At 42.4% G+C, this 13,317-nt stretch overlaps 2 protein-coding genes across 6 annotated transcripts in view; one reads left to right on the forward strand and one right to left on the reverse strand.

The window, feature by feature from the left end:
- The window catches only part of RGS7 (regulator of G protein signaling 7), a 290,217-nt gene extending 282,741 nt beyond the window's left edge, over window positions 1-7,476 (reverse strand). For 3 of the 5 annotated variants that reach the window (XM_064509372.1, XM_064509371.1, XM_064509370.1), the window contains exon 1: window positions 5,220-7,137. The gene's annotated coding sequence lies outside the window, so the exon portion shown is untranslated. Of the gene's footprint in view, window positions 1-5,219; window positions 7,138-7,362 lie in introns of those variants that run through there. The other 2 variants (XM_064509374.1, XM_064509373.1) reach the window with 2 other exon arrangements.
- Window positions 7,321-9,570, forward strand: PIGM (phosphatidylinositol glycan anchor biosynthesis class M). The gene has a single exon (XM_026102619.2). The coding sequence runs from the start codon at window positions 7,323-7,325 to the stop codon at window positions 8,826-8,828; it is 1,506 nt and encodes a 501-aa protein (XP_025958404.2). The 5' UTR covers window positions 7,321-7,322; the 3' UTR covers window positions 8,829-9,570.
- The last annotated feature ends 3,747 nt before the right edge of the window (window positions 9,571-13,317 follow it).

Here is a 13,317-nt window from a genome sequence, read left to right on the forward strand (position 1 = left end):
AGTCGAAAAACACAGCTTCCTTGTATTCACTATGATGGCTTTACTTTTCTATGTTAGGAGTTTTACCACGGAAACACTGAGTGTTCATAGCAATGGCGTCTGCCTTTAACTTCTGATACAGGTGCAGCAGACCTATGGAGCATCTGGGGCTAGACAGTATCCTTGAGCACGTGCATGAAGGAGAACATATTCCCAAACACAAAGTGGGAAAACTGAAAAACAGACTGATGGCACAAATGTCACTTCAAGTCAACAGCGAATGAAGAAGCTCTGAGGACTTAGTTAAGACAGATGTACGTAAAGTTAGGGGACAGCATCATCATATATAACAAGGAAGCGTGAGAAGTAGAGACAGAATTGTAACTGTCCGGCACCAAAGACAGTATCAACTTTACTGGCTGGTAATTATACTCCACAGAAGCACCACCTTCTGAGATCATAACATGTCAAAAGGCAAAACAGAATATTTCCATAAGCAACTAACTATGTCAAGTAATTATCAGAAAGAGTCTGAATGAAGAGCAGCTAAATAAACATTTAGGAGATGGAGAACACTATTTAGTAACTAAAAAAAGAAAAGTGTATTCCCACAGAGAGTTACTGAAGGACATACCCTCTACAGCTAAGTCTCTAGGACAGAGTCTTTTCAGCATATGGTGGTGTACAGCCAAGTTTAATCGTATCTTAGCCACTATGCACAATAGAACATGATACCACAAAAGGAATAATAAAGTGGAATTGTTACTCAAGGACAAATTTTCAAAGAGATCTATATGACTGACAAAAAAAGATAGACAATGAAAGCATCAGAAATACACATGCTTGTCTTTCTATAAAATGCATTTAAAACTTGTCTAAAACACTGAGGACTTATTCCCCAATTTTATTTAGGAGACAATAATACATTTAGGAGTTCCTAATATGAGGAACAAGCAAGTAGTCGTATAGTCACATAATCCCCAAAGATATTTAACCAGTTTTAAAATACTCCTGAGGTAAGGCAAGGAATCCCCTTACTGGTTAAGACCAAAAGCACAGCTGGGAAAGAATGCCTCATTCCCTTTCCAGAGGGAGTATCTGAAGCTGTATGCAACAGAGAACAATAGGTTTTGCAAAACTTTTGGAGGATTAGATAGATATGGAAACCCAGATAATTTTTATTCACATTTTTTCACACACTGTATACTCAGCTAGAAGTACTAAGCATTGTCCAGAACACTCTTTTATGAGCAAAGCCAATGGAAGAGTCATTTTTGAATCCAGATCTTTTCCATTTGGGTAGAGATTAACTACACATGGAAGCAAAGCAAGCTTTGGGAAGACCAGAAGATTACCCATTTCTCCACTTACTAGGGCTCCCTAGCACCTCTCTCACCTTCAGGCTGTTACTTCCTTCCAGGTCAGGAGGAGCTAGGAAATCCCACCTGCACTTTCTTTTAGATACCTCCACCCCAGAACAGGAAACCAAACAACCCTGAACCATTCCTTCTCCTCTTTTACCACTCCCAGAGTGGAAGTCCTACCTTCCCAACACAGACGTTCTTTCTTACTTGCTACAGCTCTTCAAAAACAGCAGTTCTGGAGCCTTTCCAGAACAGTTAGCTCCAGCAACTAGGGACTGCCTTTTCTAACAGCTGCTTCTAATGAGCTGCACAGCAACAGCTGGGAAATAATTAGGCTGCACCATGGGGTAATAAGAAGCCCTGTAATAATCTAAGAGCCAGCTCATTTTATTAATATGTATTGTCCAAGACAGTGCTTACAGGCATGAATTTCTTCAAAACTTTCTCATAACGTACTGTTTCAGTCTTCTTTTTTTCTGTGAAGAGCTTCCCAAGGTATTATGGATATATATATATATATGTCAGCTCAAAAGAGTAGGTGGTAGGAGAGCAAGGACCCCTCATCCAAGCACACCCTCTGCAATTTCCTCAAGGAAAGCTAACATCATTCAACAGGACATAGGCACTTCCACTAACCCCAAACCCTGTCTGCATTATGCCCCATCTTCCCTTTGTTTTCACTGTGACCAGATCAGGATATCACCAGGAAGCCAGAAGAAAGAAGGGAAAGGGTTAGAGATTTTTATTATTATTATTATTTTTCAGTGTTTGTAGCCGGTATTGAAAATAAGTGCAACAATGCTATCAGGATTATTGACAGAAGAAGCATTAAGCTGTTTATTACTGAGAAGGACAGATAGCTCTTTAAGGTTTTTTTTTTTTGGTCGCACAATATAAAAGAAATGAAGATACTAACTTCTCTGATGCATTGATTAGTTTTGACCATACAGACAAAAGCAGGAAACTGCATCATTGATTTTATTAAGTAATTTTAGAAACCTTTTAGTGCCACATAAAATAACATAACTGCTTTACCTGGGCAGAGGTATAAGAAATAATCTTTGTATTTACTGGAAGAATAAAGCATACTTGGAATTCCATTTGATGCCCAAAAGCATAATAAATAGTGAAGCTGAATTGTCCCTAATGTACATGTCGGTCAACTGTGTGAGATTTAGTTTTAGACTATAAGTAGACTTTTGGGTAATGATTTGTACCTGTATAAATAACTGAAAAAACGAACATAGCCACAGAACGGCGAAGCCTGGTATTCAATGGCTCTGTATAACACAGCTGGATCCCTAGCACCTTCTGGAAGAAAGGGCAGATTCTGGCCACACCACTTACAAGTAGGATGCTTGGGATAATATGCAGTTTCTCCTACTGCAGTCCTTCATCTTGTGGGACCACTAACAGCCTCTTTAATAGGGTCTGTCACCTTTCTCACAAAACTTGCAGGAGCTCTTGAGAGCTCTACTTTTCTGGCAAATCTCCAGCCGGAATTCCCAACAATTTCCTACACTGACATACAATCTGCATAACTACTGCAAGTAGAACTCCGCAAACACCACTTAAAGTATATTGTGTAAAAGCACAGCGTGGTGAAAAACATTTCCTTTGCAAGTCGGATCACATTCTCTGAATAGCTTCATTTTTACCATGAGAAAGTGTACACATTTATCAAGCAGTATTAAGCAAACATGATAACAGAAAAACTCAAAGGAACAGTGGTGGCCTTATATCTGTAACAGTGCTTTTCCTCTATGAAGGTATCTAATGCGCTTTTTCAACTTATTTTTGCAAAATTTCTTGCATTATTCATTCCAGTATTAAAGCAGTCATTAGATGACCTTAACCATACTTTCCTTTTGCCAGTAATATCTGAATCTATAACACAACTATTTTAAATGCTTCAATTATGCACACAAAAACAATTTATTTTATCAAGCCCAAAATGTCTAACGTAAGTGTTGTTCACTTTTTCTATCAAATTTCATGTGCAGCAAGAAACAGATTGTACTAATCACCTTATCAAATATTTACTATCAGTTGATAAATATATTAAGCAGGAGTACTTCTCATGTAAGGAAACATTCTAGATTAAAAAAAAATCAAGATAACAAAAAAGGAAGATAACAAGACAATAACAAAGATACTGTTTAAAAAAGAACAAGATAACAAAATATAAAATTGTATAAAAATAACAAGATAACAGAAAAAGGAGTCCTAATAAATTACAGTCCAGCAGGCTTCCCTTTCCAAAGTCTGAACTCCAAATATCAGCTATATTCCAATGTCTTTCTCTCTGTGTACCTTAAATACTCAGCTTCACTGACATCTTACATACATACGCACTTAATGTCAGTGCACACACAGGGTTAGGCAATCTAGAAACATTATTAATAATTGTTACAATCAAATTTTATCTCCTAACTCAACAACAAAATCTCAAGGTATAGCTAACAGTTAAGACCAGGTAACTGCAGAAGAGATTTGCATGAGAAGTGCTTCACCTCAAGATCTTAGTATAATGAGCTACAAACATGGCATGTGAAGGGGTCCTCTGACTGCCTTCTGCAGGCAATGCCTCTTACTGTGCTTTCTTCATTTGACTTTGTTTAATTTTCTAGGCTACCTGAAACTTAGTAAGGCTCCCACCATTGTGCAACCAAACTCTTGTTCTCTCTTTCCTAGAACTGATACCAACCACGTCTTCCTTATGTTACTACAGAGCACTGCTACCAGAATCATCATCTAGTTCATTGCTGACTCCTTCACATCCCTTCACTAACCCCCTTGCTGTCCTTCAGGTTCTCAAACTTAACCTATTAGTCCCTCCAATGTTTAGCCCTACTATATCCATCAGATCTACTTTTTAACTGAACATTGAGAACAGCTTCAGTGGTTTGCTTATCCCACCTCAAAACTCATCATCTGCCATAGTGTGGATAATAAACCACTGACAGCAAAGCACAGGACTGTTTCTGACTGACCAGGATTTAGCTTGCCACAGTCTCCCTCAGTCAACCAGTTGTGATCCTCCACTTAGCTATTAGTTTTCAGCTGGTAAAACTATCCATTGGGCTATACAGCACTTTGGATAACAAGGCCCTAGTTTTATTGTCCTCCCATTTACTCCTGCTATGTAAATTTTAAATAACAATAGGGCACTGGGGTAGTTCCTGGACTATGCTGAAATATCTCCCTACTACAGAAGATGAAGATGTGGTGAAGTTGTATACGAGATCAGGATTATCATCTGTTCTCATGAATATGAAACAGATACACATATACATCTGACCCCAGTTTATACTGTCTTTGAGACTCTGTAAACCGGATGCATGGCAAGTAATGGGAAAAAAATGTTTATATATATGTGTGTATATATATGCATACATGCAAATACATATTTCTATTTAATTCATACTTTATGCATGATTATGTCTGACTCCACACTTTTCTTCATGTGCAACAGAATCAATCAGCTTCAATTCCAGTGGTTCTATTAGTTTTTATGTCCTAACATTTTCTAAAAGTGTCTCCTGGTGGCTTGTATAAATAAAAGCAGCATTTTACAGAAACAACAGATTTACAACTCTAATAAGACTGCCTTCCTTCCTGCATGAAAGTCTATGGTGCATGATAAATCAGGTTAAGCAAGCTACTTATCAAATTGGAAGCCAAACACCTTTTTGAAGAAAACCTTAATTCTCTGAAGAACTTCAAGCTTATTTTCAAGATGTTAAATTATTGATATGGAAAATCAGTTCCTTTCCCAGCTCAGGCAATGTCATACAGTCATGCTGCATACAACAACAGCTAAGCCAGCTTTTCTCTTTTATTAATTTCACGACCCTTTAGAATTACACTACCTACCTTTTCCTCCTTAGAATCCAAACAGTCACTAGGGACAGCCATGCAAGTTCTGCTGACTTCTGAAGAGAATAAAAGATTTGTCCAAAAACAGGCTGTCAAAGCAGACAAAAAAAAGAATTTAAGAGACCAGCAAGCTGCTATGTTTTTTTTAAACTAATATTATTTAACTTAATTAAACTTCACTTTATTATTATTTAATATCATCTAACTTAGACAATTCCTCAGCAAATAAACTGCAGTTAATTCTGTTCTGACAAAAAACAGTTTCCTCAAAGAATTTGAAATAGTAAAATATATTGCATTCAAAGAATTAACAGAAAAATCAAAAATAATCCTGGGAGAAAACAGGGAGATGGCAAGAACAACTCCTCACAAGTAACAACCTTCCTGAAACAAAAACTTAGAAGTGAACATCCCTACACACACTGTTCTTTACACTTTTACCTCAGTCCAAGTGATTCTATTAGTTTCTGTCTCCTAACATTTCCAGAAGGTATCTTGGGCCCAACGCAGGATAAGTTGACCTAAGCGTCCCAGCCATTACAGTACAGATTATATAAAAGGAGGAAAGAGATCAAGTATGTTATCAGTCTTTCCTGTTCTAGAGTACAGCAGCAGTAGTGAGCATGCAATTAAACGGAGTAGCAACTGACATCCTCATGCCCCATCTCACATCTATCCTAACCAGCAGTTTTAGGACTTAATGATGTTGTATGGTAAATTTTAAGGGAGAGAGCTCTTGTTCTTTCCTTTTGAAGAAGTCCCATTCAGTATCTAATATCTAAATATACAGTGACCTGTAGAGATAAAGAAAAACTGATTATCCAGCTCTGTTAGCATGCTTCTCCAATTGGACACCTCAGCCTATATGCTGCTGTATCATTACACAAAGTGAAGCAGTCTTAACAGAAAAAAAAATGAATAGCAGTATGCACACAAACAGAAATATCTTTTGTCTCCAGAACAGCCTACCAGTTTAAACGCTGTCCAAGGCTTCTGTGCCAAACACAAAAATCTGCTCCAGTTCTCTAATAACTGAGTGCTCCCAAAACAGATAAAAAGCAGATTCTCTCCTGGAAGTGGTGTGAGCCAGCCACCCTGCATCTCCAAAAATGTTTCCAACTGAAACTATTCAGCAAAGAGAATGCAGTGCAAGTAACTGCTAAATAAGCAAATGCACATCTTTTGATGAATGTCTCCCAAAAAAACCTCACTCAGTTCTAATATGAAACACATAATACTGAAAAATAGTAAGTGCATACTTTTCAATCAGCCACAATTCAAGTTTCGGATACAGTATTTGCCCAAAATCTGAACAGCAAAATTATTTCAAAAGATAAAGAATAAAACTCAAAATACTGGAGAATTTATTTCTCTGTTGCAATTTCCTCTTTCTGAACTCTGGTTTTCATGGTACTGTATTCCCAGTGTGAGCCAACGAGGAAATTTACCGCGGAAGCAAGCTCACCTAAGTGCTTTAGAGGGAACTCACAAGTCTAGGCAAAACATGGCCATTTGCAGAAGGTAAATAACGTTATTTTTTTTCTCACTTAACCAGCACCGCGCATGACGCGCTTCTGCCCACGGCGCCTCACCCACCCGAGCCGCGCACGGTTTGCCCCCGCCCCTTCCCCTGCCCCGAGGGGGCGCCGCAGCCCTGCGGGTGGGGCGGCGCCGCAACGCTGCCTACGGCACTCGGCCGAGGGGTTTATTCTGTCACGGCTCTCCTGCGGAGCCGAAGGACAGCGCTTGCAGCAGCGGGGCACCAGTGCACTCGCACAACCACAGGCAGTAACAACACCCCAGCTCAAAGCGCAGGGAGGGCGCGCAACGCCAGCCGCCCCACCAGACCCGGCGCTCGGCGGCGGCGGCGGAAGAGGGGACAGCACCGTGGCGCACCGCGCCGCCCGCGCCCGCCGCCTCACAGGGCCAGGGACACCTGTTCCCGCAGCCCCGACCGGCGGGAACAGCAGCAAGGAGCAGCACGACCCCTCGGCGACTCGCCCCCACTACGCTCCGCGGCGCCTTAGGGCAACAGCTTCAGCGCCCGCAGCGCGCACGCGCCGCCGCGCAACCGCAACGCCAACGGCCGCCGCAGCGCGCATGCGCAATGCCGCCCTCCCCCCCCCACTTCCCTCCCCACCTCCCCGCGCACGCGGAAGCCAGCAGCAGGCTCGGGCGCAGTCTGCGGCCCACTCCTCCTCCCCCGGCGCGCGGCCCGGCAGGCTCGGGCGCAGTCTGCGGCCCACTCCTCCTCCCCCGGCGCGCGGCCCAGCAGGCTCGGGCGCAGTCTGCGGCCCACTCCTCCTCCCCCGGCGCGCGGGGCCTCGTCCCTCCCCGCCCCGCCCCCCGATGGCGGCGCGGCGGCCGGGGCTGCGGTTGGCGCTGGGCGCGGCGCTGGCGGCGAGGCTGGCGCTGGTGCTGTACGGGACGCGGCAGGACGCGGCGCTGCGAGTGCGCTACACCGACGTCGACTACCGGGTGTTCACGGACGCGGCGCGCCTGGTGGCGGTGGGGCGCTCGCCCTACGCGCGGGCCACGTACCGCTACACGCCGCTGCTGGCCTGGCTGCTCACGCCCAACGTCTGCCTGGCTGAGGCCTTCGGGAAGCTGCTCTTCGTGGCCGGGGACCTGGCGGCTGCCGGCGTGGCCTACCGGGCCCTGCTGCAGCGTGGGGCAGCTGCCGGCCAGGCCTGCGCCTGCTGTGCAGCGGCCTGGCTCTTCAACCCCCTGCCCATGGCCGTGTCCAGCCGTGGCAACGCCGAAGCCCTGGTGGTGCTGCTGGTGCTGGCCACCCTCTACTACGTGGAGGGCGGCAGCGTGGGCAAGGCCGCTGCCTGCTATGGGCTCGCCGTGCACGTGAAGATATACCCACTGACTTACATGCTGCCCATTGTGCTGCACCTGCAGAGGAAGCAACGCGGCGGCAGAGGGGCCGCGGACGCGGGGCACTGCGGGAAAGCAAGGTTTCCCTTGCTACGGTTCCTCTGGCAGCTCTTTGTAAACCGCGATGTGCTGCTTTTTGCAACAGTTGCTGGATCTGTGCTGGGCGCCCTGACCATCGCATTTTACTACCTCTATGGCTGGGAGTTTTTGGAGCATGCCTACCTCTACCACCTGACCAGGAGGGATATCCGTCATAACTTCTCTCCCTATTTCTACATGTTGTATTTAACTGCAGAGAGCAAATGGAGTTTTGCCCTTGGGCTTGCAGCCTTCTTGCCCCAGCTGCTTCTGCTCCTGGTTGTGTCCATAGCATTTTACAGAGACCTTGCCTTCTGTTGTTTCCTCCACAGTGCTATTTTTGTGAGTTTTAACAAAGTATGCACATCCCAGTATTTTGTCTGGTATCTCTGCCTTTTGCCCCTCATAATACCTAGTATTAGGATGTCCTGGAGCCGTGGTGTACTGCTTCTCTCTTTGTGGTTTGTTGGACAAGGCCTGTGGCTCACTCCCGCATACTTTCTGGAGTTTAAAGGATATAACACTTTTTTACTTATATGGTTGGCAGGCTTGCTTTTCCTTTTTATTAATAGCTTCATACTCGTTCAGATTATTTCCCATTACCAAAAAGAAGCACAAGTGGCTGAAAAACCCAAACAACAGTAATAAACAGATAATCCAAAATCCAGAAACAGCACCACTGTTTAAGGAGGCTTTTCACACCACCAGCACCTTGTTTAATGTCAATGTATGTATGTTGTACTAAAGCATGTCCTATGTAAATGAGCCTTTGTGGGGGCCCTGAGGACGCTAATAGGCCTTATTGCACTGAGCAGGTGTCCGTGGCTCCGGCCTTGTCTCTCTGGGATGGACATTGAAACTATGCTGTAGCCTTGTCTGTAGTCCTCTTCCTGGCCCTGTCTCCTGGATGGACACTGGACTCGCCTGTTCTCCTGTCCTGTCTCTGCTCTTGACTCCTGCTGCTCCTGACTGGACTCCCCTGACTTGCCATGCCTGGGGCTGTTGATGGACTGTGTTACTAGCACCCAGCTCTGCCTGCTGTGTCTGCGTGCGGTGGGACTGCACCCTGGTCAGTGAGGGCACTGCCTGCGCTGGACTCACCCTCAGCTCCCGGCTCGTTACCTGTCGTGGAGCAGCCCTGCACTTCTTGTTCCCTGACATCCTTTTGGTCCTACATGTCTCTTTTTGTTATTATTTTACTTTATTCTTTGTTTTTTGAGGCCTGGGGCCTCTGTCTAGGAAAACATAGATTATAAAGGGACGTTGGGGTTCGACAGTCTTGTTGTGTGTTAATAAGTGGGTTTTCATTCTGTTTCTTTGTTTTTGCAATGGTTAAGCAAGGTGTTTTGTTTTGTAAGGATTAATAAATAAAAAGACAATCACTTAATGTATGCACTCAGATCTTTTTTTTTCTCTAACATTTTGGTTACACAGAGTTTGTGATTGTACCTAGTCTTTCTTCAGCAAAGTAGGAAAAAAGTGATTATTTTGCAGTATTCTTTAACTCTTTGAAACTTTGTAAATTATTTGACAATTTGAATACCCTACTCTTTCTCCTTTTCAATGCTGTCTGAATTTTTGAACAGACTTTTTCCTGCTGCCATTCAGGAAAATCTTTCCAAATACCTGTCTTGGATCACAAAAATATATAAAGTAAAAATAATTGTGTTCCTTGCTGCCATGATCTAAAAAAAAGGCCACTGCTTTAAATTGCAGGCTGACAGTGGTTGTGGATGTTAACAATAACAAATGCAAACAGAGTCACAGTATAGCTAGAAAGGCAACTATGTCCCCAAAGCACTAGAGTTTATATCAGAAGGAAATTCAAAGTACAGTTTTTCAGTAGTTCAATATCTCTGCGATTAAAAATAAATGAAAAAGAAAGTGAAAGGGGTTGATGAGGCAGGGCAGTTGCTAGAAGAAAGGAAAGTTTTAGAATAACAGGCTCTGCAACCTGTCAAAGAAAGATGCTTACCCCCAGTTGAGACATGAGAAGATGTGGAATGGAGTATTGGGTGGTAGTGAGAGTTGTTGAGAGCCATTTTGGAGTCAATACTCTTTCTCCTCAAATTTATCCTAAGTGGAGTCTGGTCTACACAGCCCTAGACAGAAATTGGCCATATGTTTTTAAATAAAATCATAAGTTCAAATAGGCATATGCCAAATCTAACCTAAAAATTTTCATATTTGCTTCATCTTTTAGTTACATCCTACCTAGCCGTACAGAAAAGTGAAGTTTTTAATGTGTAAAGTGGAGCAGAGCTTCAAGGCAAAGTAATATGAATCCAGTCAGTGGAATTACTAGGATTATCAATGCAAAAGAATGTGGCCAAGCAAGTCTGCATTTCAGGTTTGTGCTTGACGTTGCTGCTTCTTTGAATCCTGAGGTCTCCTGAGGCCAGCAGCTCCAAGGCTTTCTTACCTACAGATTTTCCTTTCCTGGTTTTAGTTCTACATCTTGGGGCTGAATTGTAAGGTTTGTTCTGCAAATTTTTCCTGTTGCTTCTCAGCTGCACTGAGGACAGTAACATCAAAGCAGAGGAAGCCCCTGAGCCACAGGTGGCCAGAGCTGAAGGGCATGTTATCAGCAGATTTAACAGTGCGTTTGCTCTGGCCCATTTCAGCCATTTTAACGTTATATTAAGAGGAAGGGTGACTTCCATGCTCAGGCTGGCGGTGGTTTGTTCCACTCCCAAGCTTGACAGGCCTTTTGGTTTTCCTGAAAGGTCTTGCTCAGGTACCTCACACAGATCAGACTAGCCTCAGCTTCTCCTGTTTCTAAGTCCAGTACTCTGATAAGGCAAGCGTATGTGGTTTTAACAAACTGTTGTGATTTTTCAGGCAGGTCTCACAGATACAGCACTGGTTTTCCTTCCTTTGGCTTTGCCTAGAATGGAAGGAGGAAACTTTTCTAGCACCAGCTTGTCCATATCTTCCACAAGAGGTTTATCAGTAAAAAGACTGGTGGTACAAGCTACATCCAGAAATAGTTTAGTTTTTTATTTAATCACCAAAACATTTTGTATGTGCTATGAGTGTGTGAGCAGAAAGAGTGTCTTGCATCATTTTATTTCCTGAGGTAGAGTTATGACATGCCCAGTTAGCATTTCATCACAAGACTGAAAAGGCTTTTCTGCACCAATAGCAAGGCTGTCCGCAACAGGAGCTGAGGAGACTTACCATGAGTTGGCATCTTCTAAAGCATGATTTAGAGCTCTTACTGTGCTCACCCCATCCCAGGGTGCATGCAAAAGCTTGTTTTCAGTCACAGGAATCTTTTATTACCTTGTTGACATTTTTTTCTGTTGCAAATAGTGTATTTTTCTTCCCCTAGAACAACACTTTGCGTATGTTTAGTAGACCACATTATGCTCTGTTCCTACACCTTTCCTCTCCCCTATTTTTTCCCTCCTATTGGAAAAGAAAGTAAATGGATGCCAAGAAGTATTTCCAGTTTCAAAAAGCTGTGGCATTTGGAGCTAGTGCTCATGACAGTAACGTAGTGGGTTTTTTTTAGGGAAGAAGAATTTCTTTATGACAAAGATGTTCTTGATTCATTCGTAGTTAAATCATTTTGAGGTCTTCAGAAGGAAGGTTCTATGACAATACAGACTAAAGAGTGCCTTTCAATAAAGGGTCAGTACCAGCTCTTCAGTGATGATTTGAGAAAGTGGTGCATAAATAAGTTATAAAAAGGCTTTCATAAAAACTTAGATGCACAGTCAGCAATTTAATAATCCAGTATGAGTCCCTCTTTTTACAATTGTTGTTCTGTAAGTCAGCTAGTCACCAAAGTGTGTTTGGGATTTAGCAATAATTCAGTGATTCATAAAAAGTTGGATGGGAGAAATGAACGGAAAGAGATCAACATTGGAGATACTTAAGAGTCTATGTCTTGCAAATCCGTTTTGATAGATAAAGGAAATTGAATAACTTTATTCACTGATTAAAAGCATTAAATCAAAATAATTGTAGCCAAGTGCAGAACAAGTTATAATTCATGACCAAGTCATGGTGATTAATTACAATGCCCTTAAAATTTACCAAATCGTTGCCTTGCCAATGAACATTCGCTACTTTTGCTGGGATTCAAACTCTTTTGCTCGGTGATTATGTGTCCATCTTCCTCCTGTTAATTAGGAAGGAAAGTGACTAAATGATACTTTTCATTTCCTATGAAACTTAGCATATAGTCCAAAGACTCATGACTGGATTCACAGGTGACTTTAGCCAAAGTTTCAGCATTTAGCATTGATTGCTGTAACATCTATAAATGGGATTACTAAAATAACAAGGCTAACCAAAATATAATAATTTGTGCTTCATTATGTTTTAGTATGAGCCTGCTAAATTAGCATCTCTGACATAATAATCATGTAACTTGGTCTGTATTAAACAACTGCCCTGTCAGTGTCACTAGCACTGTATTGATTCCTCTGACAGTAAGGGCAGTAATCATATGCTCCAAACCAAGCTCATTGGTTTTCTTTTTCAAAGAAGCAGTGTACCTTGAAGCTTAATAATAAGAGGAAATTTCAACATTTTTCCTAAGGTTTTTGTAGAGAAAGCAAATGTTGAAGACAATAAATCATCAGGAAATCATTCCTTCTTTTTCTTAGCTGATTCTTAGCTATTTAAAAGGGCTGCAAGCATGCATAGTAAATACATAGAGCTCAAAAAGTATATTCTTCATATAATTCTCAGTTTCAGAGTGCATATCCTTATGTTCGCTTTATCACCAAATACGTTTATCCTGAACTTCAGACAAAGCATTTACTCAGATTGAAACCCAAACACTGATGCAACTTTCTTGCTCAAGAGTGTATTTAAATGTACCATATGCACACATCTAAACATTTACCTGCATGTACACAGGTATAAAGGAAACTTGTCCCAGTCAAGACACCTTTAAATAACATGTTTTTTTAGTGGGCTGCCCTCTGCAAAATGGGTTTCTTAAAGGTTTCTCATATCCAGCACCCAAAAGTCACTAGTGACTCTTCGAGACTTTAATCACATAAATTTTGATGTGCAGGGAAAGTAAAAGAATATGCAGCAAGGATATTGAGTTGTAACAGATGCATTCAAGAACCAACAAATTCTGGCTGTATTTGAATGTGAAAATTTCACCAGT

This window comes from Dromaius novaehollandiae, chromosome 3, assembly GCF_036370855.1.
Source record: "Dromaius novaehollandiae isolate bDroNov1 chromosome 3, bDroNov1.hap1, whole genome shotgun sequence".
Taxonomy (NCBI): Eukaryota; Metazoa; Chordata; class Aves; order Casuariiformes; family Dromaiidae; genus Dromaius; species Dromaius novaehollandiae.